The sequence below is a fragment of the Parasteatoda tepidariorum genome, chromosome 9 (genome assembly GCF_982258835.1).
Source record: "Parasteatoda tepidariorum strain Cologne lab strain chromosome 9, Ptep-v5.0, whole genome shotgun sequence".
Lineage (NCBI taxonomy): Eukaryota > Metazoa > Arthropoda > Arachnida > Araneae > Theridiidae > Parasteatoda > Parasteatoda tepidariorum.
Window position 1 is genome coordinate 51385143 of NC_141763.1, and position 19456 is coordinate 51404598.

General features: G+C 28.2%; 1 protein-coding gene across 1 annotated transcript in view; it reads right to left on the minus strand.

The window, feature by feature from the left end:
• The window catches only part of LOC107447938 (nose resistant to fluoxetine protein 6), a 55355-nt gene that overhangs the window by 27475 nt on the left and 8424 nt on the right, over positions 1-19456 (minus strand). The window contains exons 2-4 of the mRNA XM_087151801.1: positions 4543-4772; positions 2638-2752; positions 827-914 (exon numbers count right to left, since the gene is read on the minus strand). Coding sequence (XP_087007927.1) covers positions 827-914; positions 2638-2752; positions 4543-4772 — 433 coding nt within the window. The remainder of the gene's footprint in view (positions 1-826; positions 915-2637; positions 2753-4542; positions 4773-19456) is intronic.

Below are 19456 nucleotides of genomic sequence, written 5' to 3' on the forward strand. Positions count from 1 at the left end.
ATATGAAAATGTGTTGCCATTATCTGTAATCTACAAAATGTATTTCAATTTTTTTGTAAACTGAATAAAATATTTAATTGTCTCATCATTGCTACGATCATTCACCACTTATTCAAATTGCTGATTTACTTAAACACCGATTCTATAATTCAAAAATTCCTCAGTTCACTGATTACTTGATCCGTTTTATTTTTAATTCGTCATTTCCCCCCTTTTATTCATTCATTACTAAATATATTATTAGCTGTTACAGAAAAATTTTTGAAATAAGAAGTACACAATCTTAATGGCCATTTCTAAAATTAACTGAAATTGAAGTATTAAAAAAAGGAAAAAAGGACGTCGTCATGCTAATGGAAAATATTTAATTATTAAATGACCCATGTTATTAAATGATTTTGTTGTTAAAAGACTTATTCATAAAAGTCCGAATTTTCTCTCCCTTTTGATGCTAATAAAAACTAATAAAAATGTCTTATGTAAAAATGTGTATCTAAAATGTACATATTTTTTTAATGTTCTCATTTTTAAAATTTGATTTATATATGAATTTTTATTCTACTTATATGTGAAGCGAAGCTGGTTATAAGCAGTATAAGCGTATGCAGTCTGAACGTAAATCGCAGTATGACGCAAAAAGAAATCTGATCAAGATAAAAATATGCATCAATGAGAAAATAATTTGAATATTCTTGGAAGCTGGAAATATTACAACTTGTTTTACCTTAACATAACAGGCAAAGCTAAAAAAAATAAATTTAACTTTAAAAATTTAACTAATAAAAAATTAATTTAGCTTTAGAAATAAAAAGTAAAAAATTCTTACATAATTGCGACTTGCGTGTTAGTGACTTCATATGGTTTCTTCACTTCACAGCGTAAAACATTTGCGGCCAATGGCATGTCTTTAAGACCTGTTATTAATGAAATAAACAACATTTTTAATGCATATGAATAGTAAATTTCTTTTAGATATTTGCTGAAAATTAATTATAGATTTATGAAAATGTAATTCGTTAAACATATTTTAAAAACTTTTTAAAAGGTACGTTTCAATTAAAATTTTAAAATTACCCAAATTCCAAGATTTAAGAATATTTTATAGTCCGCTCTAATTACAGATAATTAATTTGGCGAATAGTTAATGGTCCGTCAGATTTCTAAAGTTTCGTTGCTCTTTAAAACTGGTTTTTTTAAAACGAAATGTCAATGCAGTTAAGCTCTTCAATTGTTTAAAAACAGCTTAAACTGTAAAATGTTTAAACTAAAGTAATTTCTTTTTCTGATGTAAACTGTGTAACAGATATTTATTCTGTTTGGAATGGTTGGTCATAATATAAGGATATAGACAGGCTTGACAGCACTTGACCAAAACACAGCTAGGTGGTGTTGTGCTACAGTTCAGTAAAAAACATCGCACGCATTGTAAAAAAAAGTTGTCTTAAATTTATCTTAAAATATTATGGAGGAAAAATAAAAATAAGTAGTGTTGATTGACTAATATCTCATCTAATCCGGGAGAATTCATTGACAAGTCTGCGAGCTAATCTCAGTTTGCGTTACATAGTGAATACTTTTAAGACTTGGAAAAATAAATTGAAATATTGGTCGTAATGTCATAATAAATTGGGTGAAAACTACCATGGCCGTCTTCCTTGACCTCCTTTATCGTATAATTTACTGTTGTAGTTGAATTGTACAGCAAAATCTCCGCTGATTTTGTAGAATTGCTTCAGTTTTACTGCTGCCAAATACCCCGATGCTCAGCAGATTCATTCAGCCTTAATTAAACTTTTATCGTATAACTTACTGTAGAAGTTGAATTGCACCGTAAAACCCCCATTGATTTTGTATAGATGTTTTAGTTTTACTGCTTCAAAATATCCCGATTCTCAGCTGATTCATTGAGCCTTAATTTTTTTTCAATGAGAAGCTCTCAAAGCAATAGTTTATTGCAAGATTGTGAAGTTTTCAATGAATATCATGATAAGACTCTGCCTTGTTGCAACGATGAAAAGAACTCCTGGTATTCGAGCGTATGCTCGCTAATTCCTGGTATTCGAGCGTATGCTCGTTAATTCCTGGTATTCAAGCGTATGCTCGTTAATTCCTGGTATTCGAGCGTATGCTCGTTAATTCCTGGTATTCGAGCGTATGCTCCATTAATGCTCCATCAGTGTTGTATATTTTAGCGTTCGATGTTGCTAACATCGAAAGCTAAAATGTACAGCAAAAATATACGATACGAAATAATACGTAATAGGTAATACGATACGCTAAAATAGTACGATGTGATAAAATGTACGATAGAAAATTGTAATGAATTGTAATTTTCTAGCGCGCCATTTGTAAAAACACAATGTGCAAAAATAATAAATCTCTCTAAAAATAATAAATTAGATCTTATACCTTCACTACTTTTTCGTGGTGTTTCTATAATTGATTGATATGCGATTCTCAAATTTTATGGCATAACCTTCCTGCTCTAAACGTTTATGGCAATATTTTCGAGGCACACTGTATGCTTTTTTTGTCATAATTCTAAGATTTCTTTTTAATAAACATTTGTTATTTGTATTGGTTAAATTATTACTTTCATTCTAAATTCCATGTTTTATTATGTATTCTAAAACTTACTTAGGTTGACTATTTCTTGAATATCGTTGACGGAACAACTGGATGGCAAGCATAAACCAAGACGAAGTTTCATCAAGAAAAACATGTTAGCGTTTGAAGAAAAGTCAGTAAGCACCTATTATTGCAGAAATAAAAAAAGCCTATTTAAGATGTATTTTTCATGATTATTAATTCTAAATATTGAAAAATGGAGGATGTAATAGAAAGAAAGGTTTTTAACTACACTTAACAAAAAAGGTAATTTTACCAAATTTTATAAATAAAGTGCATTTAAGCATGTATATTTAAAATTTAAAAAATTAATAAATTTAAAATGGTATAAACAGTAACAGTAATTAAAAAAAAAATATTACCATAAACATTAAAACTATTTCATGGGACATTTGTTACAGACCAAAACTTTTATGAAATTGGAATAAATAAAAATAGTTACTGTGCAGAAAAACATTATTATTTAAGGAAAAAGAAAATCGATTTAAGTAATAATCTAAGTAATCAGTGCTTTTTTCTAGCGGAAACTGTAAAAGAGAGTTTCACTGCAAAAATAAAAACTTTTTCTCAAAATTCAGCAAATATTTGTCAAAATAGTTCCAAAACAATTAGTTGTCGGATTTTAAATCTCTCTAGACTAGAAATTGCATGGGTATTCAAAACTGAAGCAATATGTAATCATTTTAATCAAAATGCATGTGGAGAGCGAAATGTGTAAATAGTTGTTCATTGGCTGCTGTCAGCAAGTTTCAAATCAGGACCTTTTGGGTTCATATAAGAATGCTCTAACCACCATAGTTGTACACTTCAGTCCAGGGAGAGTTAGGAAGCTTTGCACAAAAGCAGCCGGAATGACACAACATGGCATAGTAATTTTCAATTTCAATAGTACAAAGAGTTCCAATATGGAAAAAATGGTCCCAATAGTTTAGATGGGAAATCAGAAATTATAATTTCACTATTTTCTTTTTCGTGAAATGTATTTCATAATGCGTCATTACGGGGACCATTTCATAAAGCTTCCTAATTCTCCCTGAACTGTGGTGTTCAACTATGGTAGTTAGGGGGGTGGGACTTGGGGTATGGGTAAAACCCGAGGGGACTTGGTTCAAATCCTGCCGGCAGCCAATGAGCATCACTATCACACATTTCTTCTTCCTTATGCATTTTGCTAAGAAATGAGTATTCAGTTCAATCAATTCTGGTTTAATTTTGAATGCATGAGATTTTCAAATTCAACCATTATTTTTTCTCGGTTATTTTTACTCAGTTTTAAAGGAACTGTTTTTTACCGTTTACATTTACTTAACACAAACGAATTGAATTTCATGTAATTTAAACTTTTAAGTTTTGTAAATCCTCTTTTATTAAATAAATCGTGTGTTATTAAATAAATAGGCTTTCATAAGATGTATTTATTATTATTTTGGTTACAAAAAAAAATTATGAATTATAATTATAATAATTTAAGTGCCAGCAAGTAGTTTTAACAAATTTCTATGCTCATTCGGACAACAAATAAAACATAATTGAGAAGCATCTTTTATTACTCTCTCGATTGTTTTCAAGAGTGGAATCCATAGCAATCAAAATTTTATCCCATTTGCTGACTCGCTAGAGCACTCAAATCTTTACAGGGTATCCATTTCCTATTAAAGTTTCAGCCAATTTCTGCCCATTTCTAGCAGAATTTCATTCAGTTCTCTACAAAAGGAAACTAACAAACTCAAAATTAAAAAAAATAATAATAAAATGGGCTAGAGCCTTTAAAAGTGTCAAAAATGAAATTAAAAGTTTTACTTTACTTTACTTGTAAAGTGTAAATTTTTAGAATATTTTATTATATTTGTTAGTCTTATGCAGTCTTCTTTTTTTAGTCTTACTTGTTAAGAATATTTAAAGGCTGTAACTTACAGAATCTCGTTGACTGAAGTGCGAGAAGTTTAAAACAACAGTTTGGAATTGTACTCGATGAGGCATAGGTGGCAAAAGAGGAGATGCTTCTAAAACACAATATTGACCGCTGAATTGAGTCCGGTTCTTATTGTCCAGTTTAGTTATGTCCAAACATTGGTCATAATCTCCGAAGTCACTTAATGTACCATCTAGTATACCAGAAGGAATTTTGGCACTTGCATCCAACACTAGAAATTAAACACAATCTTCTTTTATAATGTTTTACAGGACTTTAGATGAAGTATCCAACACTAGAAATTAAACACAATCTTCTTTTATAATGTTTTACAGGACTTTAGATGAAGTATATAGACGAAAAAGAAACGAATAGAGAAATTCAGATATGCAATAAACAGTAATATTTTTACCTAATTTCATATTACATGAGTAATTTATTAAAGCCCTAATATTGATGAAGCTCCTCTTTGTTTTGCATTTATGGGTATTTTTTTTTCTTTTAAAAGTAATTTTCTAAATTTTTAGGACTTTTTTTTTAAAAAAAATTTACAAATTAGAGACATTTTTCGCATTGTTGAGCATATTTTAAGTTTTCGGGGTATTCTTTTTTTTCCATTTCCAGAAAATCTATAGAACCGTGGCTCCCAAAATGTGTTCCGCGGAACCATAGGGTTCAGTGGGATAGTCATTGTGGTTCAAAGGCTTAGAACTTTCTTTAACCAGAAGAGATTTTCGAAAACTTGATTATATTTAAATCTTATTAATATTTCCTTATTTATTTAACACTAGAAAGACTGAAACTTAGTATATACCTATATTGCCCAAAAGCAGTCCAAATGACAGGATTGTAAAAAAATAAATAATGTATAAAGAAATTTGTTCAAAATAAATTTTTAATATTTTTTATACTATTCATAGTTATATAACAAGTTACTAGTAAATATTAGCAATTTAAAAATTATATGCTGTACAAAATTCTTAGAAATTCTGTCATTATTTCATCATTGTTTTTCGAATTGAAATTCAAAGCAGTCAAAATTACATCCTTAGGCAATCTAGTGTTAATATTATTTCGGTTGATTTTTTGAAATTATAAAAGTAAAGTGCAAAAGAAATAAAATTTCAAAATTCAAAGGATTCATTTTAGCGAAAACCATAATTCTGCTTCATTATTAGCATTTGAAAGCACCAAAAACTAAGTCAGTACTAGACAAGATGCTGTCCCGGATCTACGAATTCAACTATCTGACATAAAATCTTATTTTAAAAGTATCACTGATAACAATAAGTAAATTGCCTTCACATTGAATCTTTTCAAAATAATTTATAATCTTTCTTTGGTTAATATGCTCGAAATTGAAAATGAACTTAAGGCCCTTTCTACGCTGAAAGACAAGTCAAATTGAAGGAGCTATGGGTGGGAGAATGGGAGGAATAGGCGTGGACATTAGTGGACATAGGGGGTGGAGATATACTGAGCGACCATGGAAGTCCGGGTTACATTTTTTGGCAAAACTCAATATTTAAAGGGTGCGCCAAAAATAGATCACGCAACTACACTTATTACTTTTTCACTATTTTTGGTGTATAAAACGGAGGTAGTGTGATTCCTTGTTACTCCTCTTATTTATTTAATTATTTTTACACCATTCATATTTCCTCATCATTCCAAATATTGGTAATATCAAATAAAATTTAAAATAATGTATGACACTGTCTTTTATTCCTTCATATTAGGAATGCCTTAAAACATTACTCTGCTCTGGAAAAAGATTTATATTATAAATATTAATAGTCTGACTAACAATAATTTTGTATAAATTGTTTTGGGTCTTTCAATCTTCTTTCTGCGTATCCCCAACAGTAAATAAATATTACAGCCTCGATATCATTTTGAATTTTCTTTCACTCACATAACTATGTAATATAGCGTGTATATAGTCATTACATCTCCGAATATTTCAAACCATATTTTACTTAAGAATTAAAGTGCGCAAGGGTTTTACTAAACCGGGGACAATTAACTTGCATTTAATGGTGATCCTAAAGGTATATTCAAAGGTTTATTTTATATTTCTGATGTTATTGAAAAATGTGAAAACTGTATTTTTCATGATTCACGACGAATAAATCTTAATGTCTTTTTCTACATTCTCTTGAAGTTTCAATAGATCTAAAAAAATACAACTGAAAAATTAAATTATAAACTTTCAAAAATTTAATTTTAATGTATGCAAAATTTTTTATTTGAAAAAAAAAGTAAGTAACTTTAAAATAACACAGTAGTCATTTAAGGATTAAAAGAAAATACAACATAATGTGAAATTAATATTTTTACAATGTCTAAACAAAATAATAATTCATAAAATCCAAATTTAAATAAAATATAAAAAGCGTAATTTCTTAAATGTGTGCTCCGTATATTTTATAAAACAATGTGTAATAACAATACTATAGACTAGTTTTTTACACGTTATCTATCAGTTATAAACCGTTATACTAGATTTTTTTTTTGTTAAAGCTATCTTTATCATTTGCAATTCTAAGACAAGAATTTTGTTTTAAATTTTTTTAAACAGAACTAACGTATAGTTACTATTAAATTACAATTGACAAGCATTTTATCAGAGACCTCTACAATTTTTAACAATCACAGGTGGTACTTTAGTAAATGAATAAAAGGTAGCATATACTTTCAAATGTAAACATTAATAAGTTTACGAGTAAAACAAAAAGCAAGTAAAAGAAAAAAAATCTATATATCTAACTGGTTCGAGAGGTCCTGGCTAACAAAATTATATACTTACTCTAGCTTTTGAATTGGATTCTTCAAAAATACTTGTAACAACGAGTTAGAGGATGATGTTTTAACATGAGAGTTATCTTAATTTTATTATCTGCTGGGTCTTAAAAAATAGCAGTAAAAAATATATTTTAATATATCATTTCAAAATTAAGTATAATTAATTTCCTTTAACTTTAAATTAATAATTTTATAAACTTTTCTGCATTCAGGTAGAGATACTTTAATTTTGTAGATGAAAATAGATGAAAAAAAGCAAACAAAACTGTTAAGCGAGTCTCGCTTTTTATAACACATTGCTTCGTTTCATTAGGAAAAAGCCGAAAATTTATTTACTAAAACGAGTACACTATTGCGGTAGTCAACCTTAAAACCGAAAATTAAAAATTTTCTTTCATTTTAATTATTTTAATTATTTAATTTATTAATTATTTAAATTATTTAATTATTTTAATTATTTAATTTATTAAATTATTTTAATTATTTAATTTTCTCTAACGAAATCATGCTTTATTAATACCGAAGTACAGATCTCGGCAGTTTTCAATTTATCTCTTTTTATTAGATATAATATTATCATTTTGATAATAATGTATTTTAAACAAACTCTACGTATTCCATGCATACTTTTCCAAATAAAAATGTTTAGCGGGTAGTAAAAGGGTATCCTCTTTTCTTTATTATTTTATTCTCAGACTATTTACAATGACGCGGAAGTAACACTCCCTCCTCCTTCTAGTTTAGGGGAGAGTAAAACTGGTTCTTAAGCGCCGACCCCCCAACCCCTAAACCTCCCCCGACCCCCCAACCTCCAAACAAATGCCAAGAAGGCTTTTGGAAACCAGCCTCAATCAGAACCATGAGCTTGTAGGGAATAAAAATAATTATTTTAATGATTATCCATAGTAATTTTTTTTTAATTTTTTAATGCTTTCATAATTTATAATATTATTTTTATAAAATTAGTTTATTTCATTATTAATATTTTACCATTTTCAGTTTATTTTACATTATAATTTGTTTAAATTATTATTTTTATTTTCGCCTCAATGCTTTAGCATGAAAAGCATACTTATTAAAATTAATTTTTAATATTTTTTTCTTCAAATTTTGTAAAAAAATTTAAAAATTAAAATCTAACTTAATTTACTTTTTAATCCAAATATATGACATACATAAAGAAATTCCATGATTAATGCAATTACTCTCACCTAATAAACATTAAAACTAGTAGACACTTACAATAAAACAAGCTAATCTGCTCCTGATACTTAATTACAATCCATTTAATTACAAAAATGTATAAGATGTAGAAAAGGGATGAAAGAGTTGAAAACAAACGAAGATATTTATCTCAACTACATGTTTATTATGCCATAGTGTTTTAATTAATAAAATCCGATAAATGCGTTATAGAGTATTTGAAATCAAAATCTCGGATAATATCTAAGTGAAGTTCTTAAATCAAGTCATTGTCCCTTTTCATCTTTAGTTATAATATTATTTAATCAAGATGACAGATTGGGTCACTGAAGTATTCCTAATTCGATAACATCCTAACGAAATTAAATACTTAATATCCCCTCAAAAAATAGTATACTATCCCCTCAATATATATTGAGGGGATATTAAGTATTTAATTTCGTTAGGATGTTAAAAATAACAGGCAATTGCGAGGATTGGAGAACGAATCGAGTATGAAACAAAGCCTTCTAGTAATTCATATTATCACAATATATAATGCATTGCTCGATATGTGTTAATATATAATATATTGCTCGGTATGTGTTAATATATAATATATTTCTCGGTATGTGTTAATATATATAATATATTACTCGATATGTGTTAATATATAATATATTGCTCGGTATGTGTTAATATATAATATATTGCTCGATATGTGATGATATCCTATATATAGACTATCAGCAGCATTTATTTCCGATGACAACAGCGAACAATACATTTAAAATTTAGTGCAAAAGAAATTAAACTATAAAAACTGGGGTAGTAGTGAAAAAAGTGAATTAGAACAATATCACGAGTAATTGAGTAGTTCCGGAGTGCGAGTATGTGGAGAGCGACTGCAAACAGAAGGATGTACTCCCAATTTTCTAAAAATACATTGTAGAATCTGTGAAGAAGCTAACTATTTTCAATGGTAGTTCAATTTATTCTGCTTCAAAGAGTGAAAAACATGAATTATATTATGTTTAACTTTTCACTCTTAAAAATAAATCACTTAAAGCTATTATATCGAATTTAGTTTTTAAAGTTTTTGAATAATATAATTAAAACAGGGGATCTGGGTAAATACCTTAACCATGATCATCCTAAATGGTAATAAAAAATACTATATATATATATATATATATATATATATATATATATATATATATATATATATATATATATATATATATATATATATATATTGTGTGCACAAGGGATGCTGTGAGTACTTTATTCTTTAGACATAACTCAGAAACGCATTTTTCTTAAAAACAAATACATAAGTAATTGAATCAGAAAAATTCCCAGAATGATTAAAGGGGCCAGGATAGCCTGGTTGGTCGGGCACTGAGCTCATGTCCAAAAGGTTGTGTGTTCGACCCCAAGCCGAACATTCCCTGTGTTTACATGGTGACTGATGCACGTTAAATCTGTCGATTCGTAAAGTCCTTCAGGAGTTTCCTTGTCTTTTGGATTGGTTCAAATTACAAGGCTATGGAGTTAAACATTAGTAGTCGTAAATTTAAAACTGGGTCAATCGTTCAACGATGGTTATAAAATATAATTATAAAAGATCAGTGTTAGCTCAGGATAAAAAACTCGCCTCCCAAGTGAGGAGAACCAATTTCGAATCTCAGCGATGGCTGGTAGATATGAATTTTGCACCTGGCGACTCCCCAACCGCAGTACTGTTTTAAAATATATCCAGTGGTGGACGGACCCTGGGTTAGAGTCCCCTTGCAGTTGAGCTAACCGTAAGAAGTTTTCGTGGTTTTTCTCTCTATGTACAGCAAGTGTAAGTTAGTACCATCAAAACACCTTTCACGGAGACTAGTTTCTCCCAATGCTTGATCCAAGAGTTCTCTTGTCTTCTGGGTTGGGTTCAAAATTACAAGACTATTAAATTGAAGAATGATAGTTGCAGACTGAGAACTAGGTCGGCTTTTCAACACCGGTTGTAAAATTAAATAAAATAATTATAAAGAGAGCTACGGAGGCCCAGGGGATAAGGCATACGCTTTCCAATTTGGAGACCCAGGTTCGAGCTCAGAGGTGACTGGTTGATACGAAGTTAGAATTCCATCAGGGTTAGAATTCCATTTTCAGTTGAGCGAAATGTGGGAGATTTTTGTGGTTTTCTTCGCCATGTAATGTGAATGCCGGTTATTAGTTTAAAGAAGCTACGAAGGTTAGTTTGTTTCAATGCTGGATCCAGGAGTTCCATTGAATTCTGGTTTATTGTTTTAGATTAATCAGCTTCGAAATGATAAGAGACTTTAAAAGTTATAATTAATTAAAATAAGTCTAACATTGATTTTATAAAAAATTTGCTGTATAATTTCTTATTAAAATACGTATTTACAATCTAATTTAATCTATCATGATTAACTTAATATTAGTCGATTCTTCACTACTTGTAAAAGTATTGAATGTCTGTTGTATAAATTGAAAACAAATCGTTGAGCGTAGTAAATGGCATACAAATATTTTCGGCATGCTCATTTAAAATTTCTTCAAATTTAAAATCTTTATTGTAAGAAATGTACTCACAATACTTATAAATATGAATATGTTATCAAAATATTTGGCAATCCTTGGTAGTTTAAAGTTATTGTATGAAAAAGAGGATTTGCTAGAAATTAAACGGTTATTAGAAAACGAAGCAGGGGTATTAGTTTATCGACATTTCAGTTGCTGATAGATATGGTTCCATTTTTTATGGAAGATTCCGATAAAACAAATACATTATACGAATATATATATATATATATATATATATATATATATATATATATATATATATATATATATATATTATGTATGTATGTACAATAATCGGTCTAAATAATCGAAACAATCCACTACTAATGCATTTTTTCATATTTTTCAAGGAATACTTAGAAAATTATTTAGAACTTTTGAAGTGTTGAAGTCATGCGTTTTCTCATATATATTAATAAAGTTTAATGCTTTTAGAGATTTGAGGGACCGGTAAAAAATTAGGAACCAAGAATAATGTTTTTGAATACCTTATTCGAAAACAATAAGCGAAAAGCTTGTGAATCATGTCAATAACGTTGATTATCATATGAAATAACAATCGTATACATACTAATAATAATTAAACTTCTATTATAAAACAATCTGATTTTTTTAATATTTTGAAAAGTTGTTTTATTATGCATCAGAAAGTCTTATTTTAGTTCTATTATACATAAAAGCTAAGCAAGCGAGGCATCTTAGTTCATAGTAGGCTTTGCTCATTTTAGTAGGCTTTGCTTTGAAAAATCGTATTCTTCCCTATATTAGTCCCTGCTAGTACAACTACACATTTGAATAGCCAGAAAAAAACCGGTTTTATGCATATACCCCATAGTAACAGGAAGAGATGGATACAGTTTCTTGTTTTTCTTATATTCATTATTTAACTTATTTCCTTTTTCTTTTCTTTGTTTTCTTTTCAGTTTTCGTTTCTTATACTGTTTACGCTGTTTCGAAAATATAAAGTAAACGCGCGAGGGAGGCGAGATGCGAATACATGGGGAGGGGACATAAAGATTGTATACAGCTGGAAATTGTATTAGTATAAATTATTTATTTCCGAAATCTTATCAATAATGATTTACTATATTTTATTATTTTCTTTAAAAAAACTGGCAACTGTCAGGAAAAAAATTAAGATCGTAAGGAATAAAATAAGATTTCACTATTTGTGATTACAAAATATTCATCAACATTTATTTTTTTCGGATAAAAAAACTGTCCCGTATCTTTATTATAACTGTCCAAAAATATATTGATATTTATGGATTAAAAATAAGAAATGATTTTCTTACCGGTTTCCAATATTTCCATTTTTTCTCTCCCTTCTTTTACTTCTTCTTTTTTTTTTTTAGTAATTGTCGTTGAACAGCCAACCCAATTTCCAGTTTATGACTACCAACTCCGTAGCCTTGTATTTTTGAACACAATCCAGAAGACAAAGTAACTCTTCAATCAAGTATTGGGAGAAAATTTGCCTTCGTGGAGAACGTTTTGAAAGAACTAACCCGTCTTTGCGTTAGGTGGACATGAAAACCACGAAAACCTACCACGGATAGTCCTAACGGATCCATGATCCGTCTGATTTTTTATTAGCATTGCGCTCGGTGTGAGCCGTGGGCGGATTTCGTATGACCAACTATCACTTGGATTCGAAATCGAATAACCTCATTTGGAGGAGAGCACTCTATCCCCTACACAACCACGGCTCTTCCATTTTGATACGTATGTTACCGGCAAAGTTTGTAAGTCAACATTCTGTGGAATGTCAAGGCGTTGTTATACCTAAACTAGCCAGTGCCTGAAAGGACTCTTATTTCTCACATTTTCTAAGCATTCAATGTAATGAAAAACCTGCAAAGTATAAAATATGTCTATGATTCGTTTCGAATGTAATGAAATGTAATTCAAACGTCTTTGAAGCTTACCATATCAGAGCAAGTAGATTAATTTTAATTTCTTCATTTGTATATGAAAATTTTGTTTCCCTTCATATGGCATGGATTCTTCAAGGCATAAATTTTGTTTTATCCAACTTTCAATTTCTCTACGCATCTTGAATACATTTATTTAATGGCACTCTCATTATTTTTTACGAATAACATTTAAATTATTGAGGAATGCGCGTGATTTACAGAATAGCCTTATCAGGATCTTTTTTCTTACTTTGCCTAAATATCATTTGTCATTCTATAGAATGTGTAGCTATTACATATAGTGTCTAGGGAAAGTATGTAATAATTCTCATATTTCGTGCTTGGAAAAAAAAAAAAAAAAAAAAAAACTGGCATTCTATGCAATGTTATGGAATGCCGGTGTTTTATACTTTACCCCGGTAACAAATGTATTATTTATTATTTATAAGAAAATGTATTATTTATTGAAGGGGTAAATCATGTGTTATTTTCTGAATATAAATTCATGTATCTAGTTTCAAAAGTTTAATTTAGAATTATTAAATAATGTAATTTCTCTTTCCATCGAAATTAGATTATTCCATTAAATAATCAGCACAATTTCCCATTAGAAAATTTATATTTTTTCTGAATCTTTTTGTGAGTTTGCTATAAGAATTGCGAATAATAAAAAAATTAATAACAGTACATATTTTTACTTTTCAGAAGAAAATAATGTTTACTATTCCTTGAAATAAAAAAAAAATTGTATTTTGCTAATAATCTGAAAGTTGTAAAAATCGCAGAATCAATTTATTCCAAATAAAGCTTCATATAACTTTTCCCCTGAATTCCTGTTTTTAATGTATGGGTAAATGCATATTTTGTAAACTCAATTCAAATAAAATTTCTTGAGAGTAAATCAGAAAATTTCACAGTTAATGTTTTTAAATTTGTGAAATTTTTTTACCGATAACTCAAAAATAATTTATTAAAAACTTTTGCAAATTTTCCGATTTGTTGATTTCTATATTTTAATGAAAGAAATACAGAATCATTCATTCAGGGGATTGATTATGAGATGAGATCGTTGATTATGAGACGGACGCGCTGCCTAGTTCGCTATCGAGGCTCGGTGAGGGGTTACTAACTGCTGACTAAATAATAATAATAAAGTATAGTGTCTTTCCATTTGTATAATACCAGATTTCAATGCATACCCATAATATTAATTCTTATCTTTTATTCCGGAACTTTAAGAATCGAAGGAAAGATCAAAGTCGTAAAGCGTTTTCCAAAATAAAATTCGCAAAACATTGAGAAATTTTTACAAGTAAAGAAAATCACTTATTCTACCAGTAAGGAGAGGCTAAAATTTGGCTACTTTTTTCGAATGAACCGCCATTCCTTAAACCAATCAGTGACCAGCCGACTAAGGGGGTTGCTTTTTTTTCACTTCGCATAATTAGGTAAATCAACGCCTTCATTGTAGGTGGCAGCACAATAACTCAGTTAGCTTAGATTTAAAGTTCCAATTTCGTGATGTCTTTGTACCATTTTTCTCGGTCAAATTTAAAAATAATTCTATTCTTTTTTTTTTAAATGAAAGATAAGAATTTAACCTTAATTTTCCCTTTTTAAAAACTAGATGGGAGAAAAACTACTATGGATAAAAACTGTTGGAAGTTGGAATGAGTTTTTCGAATTTAAAAAATAGTAAAAAAAATTTTTAATTTAATTCCAGACAGCATAATAAAGATATTTTTATTTTCTTTCGTTTCCAAAAAACAGAACGTTATTATCTTGAAAATTGACGATTTTATGCAGTACTGAACTGTCCATAGAATAACATGGGGGTTGCTTTTCTCCCGATCGAGCGAGCGAACGGCCTTAATTATGACATCGGGGTTCCGCGAAAAGGAGATTTTAAAAAAGTTGAATTTGTTAATAACTGACTAAAGTTAAGAAACTAGCATAGTTTAAAAAAATTTTCTACAGAAAGCATTTACTCCAATTAAATTACTATTATTTTATAACTATCTTCAGAACCCTTGACAACAGCAAAGATATAATACTAGGGAAAAATATAAGCCACAAAGTTACTAAAAAAATATTTATTGAAATGGTGCCTTTACGTTTTTTTGGACGAAAATAGGTTAAACCTATATATATATATATATATATATATATATATATATATATATATATATATATATATATATATATATATATATATATATATATATATATATATATATATATATATATATATATATATATATATATATATATATATATATATATATATATATATATATATATATATATATATATACAATATATATATATATATATATATATACAATATATATATATATATATATATATATATATATATATATATATATATATATATATATATACAATATATATATATATATACAATATATATATATATATATATATATATATATATATATATATATATATATATATATATATATATATATATATATATATATATATATATATATATATATATATATATATATATATATATATATAGGGTAATCCAACCAGTGAAGGAACATTTCATGTATATTGATCAAGAATAAGAATTTGAAAGTTTTTCTTTAGCTTGGTTGGTAACAATAGCTTACTGCCAAACAATAGGAAGTCATCTAGCAATGTTTTGGATTACCTGGTCAAATAGACTTCTCTGGAAAAATTTTTGAATTTGCTATTATCTCTGCAACACTTTGTTTCGTTGAAAAAATTATAAGGTGAATGTTTGTATTTATATGTTTGGAGTGGAATTAATTGCAAGTAATAGTCTTATTTTTCTTACTGTGAAAAAGAGAATTCAAAATATAGTTATTGAAGTTACGTTTTATTTTTTAAAGCACCGTAGCATAATCAAGTATTGAGATAAGGGGGTGTTTACTCACTGGATCACCTAACAATGAAAAACCAGTGAAGGAACAAGTGTTCCTTTACTGGTTTTTTTTCCCAGTTAATGAAAATAAAGGAATTTATTTTTATTTTCTTGTACTTTTAGTCATATTATACATTAAAATTCTGTTTAAAAGCCGAAAAACAATTTCTAACCATTGAAGGAACAGGCATGTTCCTTCACTGGATCGCCAAACGATGAAAAACCAGTGAAGGAACAAGTGTTTCTTTACTGGGTTCTTTTCCCAGTTAATGAAAATAAAAGAAATTTTTTAATTTTCTAGTCCTTTCAGTCATATTATACATCAAAATTCTGTTTTAAAAGACAAAAAACAACTTCTAACCAGTGAAGAAGCAGGCATGTTCCCTCACTGGGAATACTTCCAGTGAATAAACAGTATTGTGTGAAACGTGATTTTACATAACTCTAGGATAAGCAATTCTGCTATATAGAGGACAACCGAAATTTTGTTAAGAATTGTATGAATAATTCCTGAAATAATTTCAGTTCAAAATGTTAATTTAATAGCTTAATTTATGAAAAAATTATAATTTATATTTATTAATAGGGTGTGTAGTTACATCAAATGTTAGGCACCTTAATAAACTGTGTTTACAAATCGAAAACTAATTAAATATAATCATAAAAATTTGAATAGAAATTTTTTTCGCTGGCGTTTGCACCAAGAACTCCTAATAAGCTATCATTATAGGATAGCAACGTGATTATATAATTTATAAAAACTACTTTATTATGTTAGAATTTAGAAGCAAGCTCCTCAGCAAAAAACAGAGTTAAACAGAAACGATACTCAATTTCTTCAGAAGTTTGAGAGAGAAATCCCGCAAGATATGTTGCAAATTTTTAACACAGCGTTGACTGAAGAGTCTAATATCGAAAATGTCCAAGAGCCTGTACTTTTTTCAATTTGGAAGAAGTACGTATTAAAAGAAGACCACTTGGTTAAGTCAAACTTAGGAGCTGAAGCTAGTATTGATAATGAATGCATCTTAGATATCGAATTTGAAATGAGTCCTCATGCTGATCTTCTCTTAGTTGAAAAAAGAAATGATTCTATAAGTAAAATCAGTACTTCTAAAGATACTCTAGATCAAGGGTGGCGAACCTTTATGCACCAACGTGCCATTTTCTTCAAAAAAAATTTTAATGAGGTCATAGACGTGCCGTCAAAAAATTTTCACCTTGTGATTATTGGGATAATAATAATACTAAGTACTATCAACTCAAAACTCTTTATTTACTATGAAAAAAAAGAAACATTTTGCAATGAGTCGTTGTTGTTGTTGTTGTTAATTTACGTCGCACTAGAGCTGCACAAGAGATGGATTTTCCTCAAACTTCAGGACACCTTTCCCCCGTCTATTTTTGAGAAACGCATTCTAGAAATGTTGGAAGAACCATTTACATTGGCCAAATATTGATGATAAAAAGAAAGGTCAAATAAGAAGGAAAACGAATAAATTACCTTTTGCACTAACTTCAGAGAAATGACAAAAATTTCAAGAGGCTGAAAGATCTAAAAAAACGTCAAAACAAAAAAATATGGAGAAGAAAAAGAAATAAAAAATACTTAAGAAAGAAAAAAAGCTTCAAGAAATAAGAGGAAAAAGAGTAAACAAAAAGGTAGTAAAATAATTATGATAATAAACAGCATCGGATGACACAATGATTTAGATTTGACTGTCAAATTATAAGAAAGAATGATTTTTTTTTTTGTATTTAACATCACTTTAATTTCTAGTTCATGATTATAGAAAAAAGTTAGCATTTTACAAGTACTTGTATGTTATAATTTCATAAATAGTCTTGTTTTTATATATTTGTATGACTAATAATTTCATAAAGAGCATTAAAAAATAACCAAAATTAAGTGTTCCTTTACTGGGCAATTTTGTGTTCCTTCACTGGTTAGTTTACCCTATATATATATATATATATATATATATATATATATATATATATATATATATATATATATATATATATATATATATATATATATATATATATATATATATGTATGTATAAATTCTGTAATTTTCTTTTAAAATTGCAGTATGTCATTTTTTATTCCGTAATATTTGTTCCGGTAAAGATGGCTTTTACTGTTTTACTGTAAAAAGTAACGCCAGCCTGAGTGCCGGTACTTTTTACAGTAAATTGATCCAGAATTCTTTAGAGTACATAGGTTTATAGGTTTATTGTTTGTTTTATTTTTTATTTTTTCAACATTTGGTACATTATTTTTTTAACATTGGAAATTTTTCAGGTCATCAAATTCCTGAATCTCATTATATAGGGTGCGTACAAAAGTTCTAAACTACTCTTACTTTTTATACAGCTTTAGTAATATAATTATAAAAATGGTGAGTTGGGTTCTACTAAAAATATGTAAACATGAAGAATGGTTTAACTAAAACCATCTTATAACAGTAAACAATCGAAATTAGCAAAGGAAATTTTTTATGTAAAACTCAGTACTGAACAACACAATAAACTTGGACACAAAACTGAAAAGCCTATACCAACACAATTAATTCCAATCTTTTTTAGTTATTATTATTATTATTATTTTACCTTTCCAATGCCTTTATGTTATTAGATTAGGCAAAACACGTTTCATCCCATCATAATAAAGATTAAATAAAGCTAGTATAATTTGGAATGATGCTATTACTCACGGCAAATTCATGATAAAAAAGTTTAATAATCCATAATGAAGCTATTTTTTCTGGGACGCACAAAACCTATCCCTAAATCACAAAAAATAAATGAATTACGCAGAATTTAATTATGATATTAAACATTTTCATGAAGCAAAAAAAAATTTATGGATTTTGATTTTATTATTATTATTATTTTATGAAGCTCCCTAGCTTATTTTCAATATTGTTCCATTTTTAAAATTAAAGAAAGTATCTTTTAAAACTATATTTCAATAAAGAAAATTTTATCCTATCAAATTTAATTCGAAATACATTTTTCATAATGAAAAATATTTGAACTTTTACTTCGATAAAAATCATTTCTGACGAAACATTTTGATTAATATTTGTAGGCTTTTAAAAGACCAAAATTAAATCAAGAAACCCATAATCATTTCATCTTACTTTCCTTAGGGGAAAGTATTGTTTAAGAATTTTCTAGCTCGTTCGGTAGTTAAGAAACGCGTGATAAATACTACGTGGAAACTGTGCCAAAGGGTCATTTTAATCGCTTTTTCTCAGAGGGTTTCCAAAGAATCCGGAAATCTCTTAACTCAAACATATCAAATGAAATTTCTTCATTTCAACTGTATAACATGGGAACTTGGTAGTGTGTTTGTATCGTTAAACAATCGTTTTATTTATTGCGAAATAGCAGAAAATGAATTAAAATTATTCTATTTGCGACAAAAGATAAAGGAGCGCAAGTTAAAAACCCTTGTACAATAAAGATGTTTCAAAATTTTGTCAGTTAAATTAG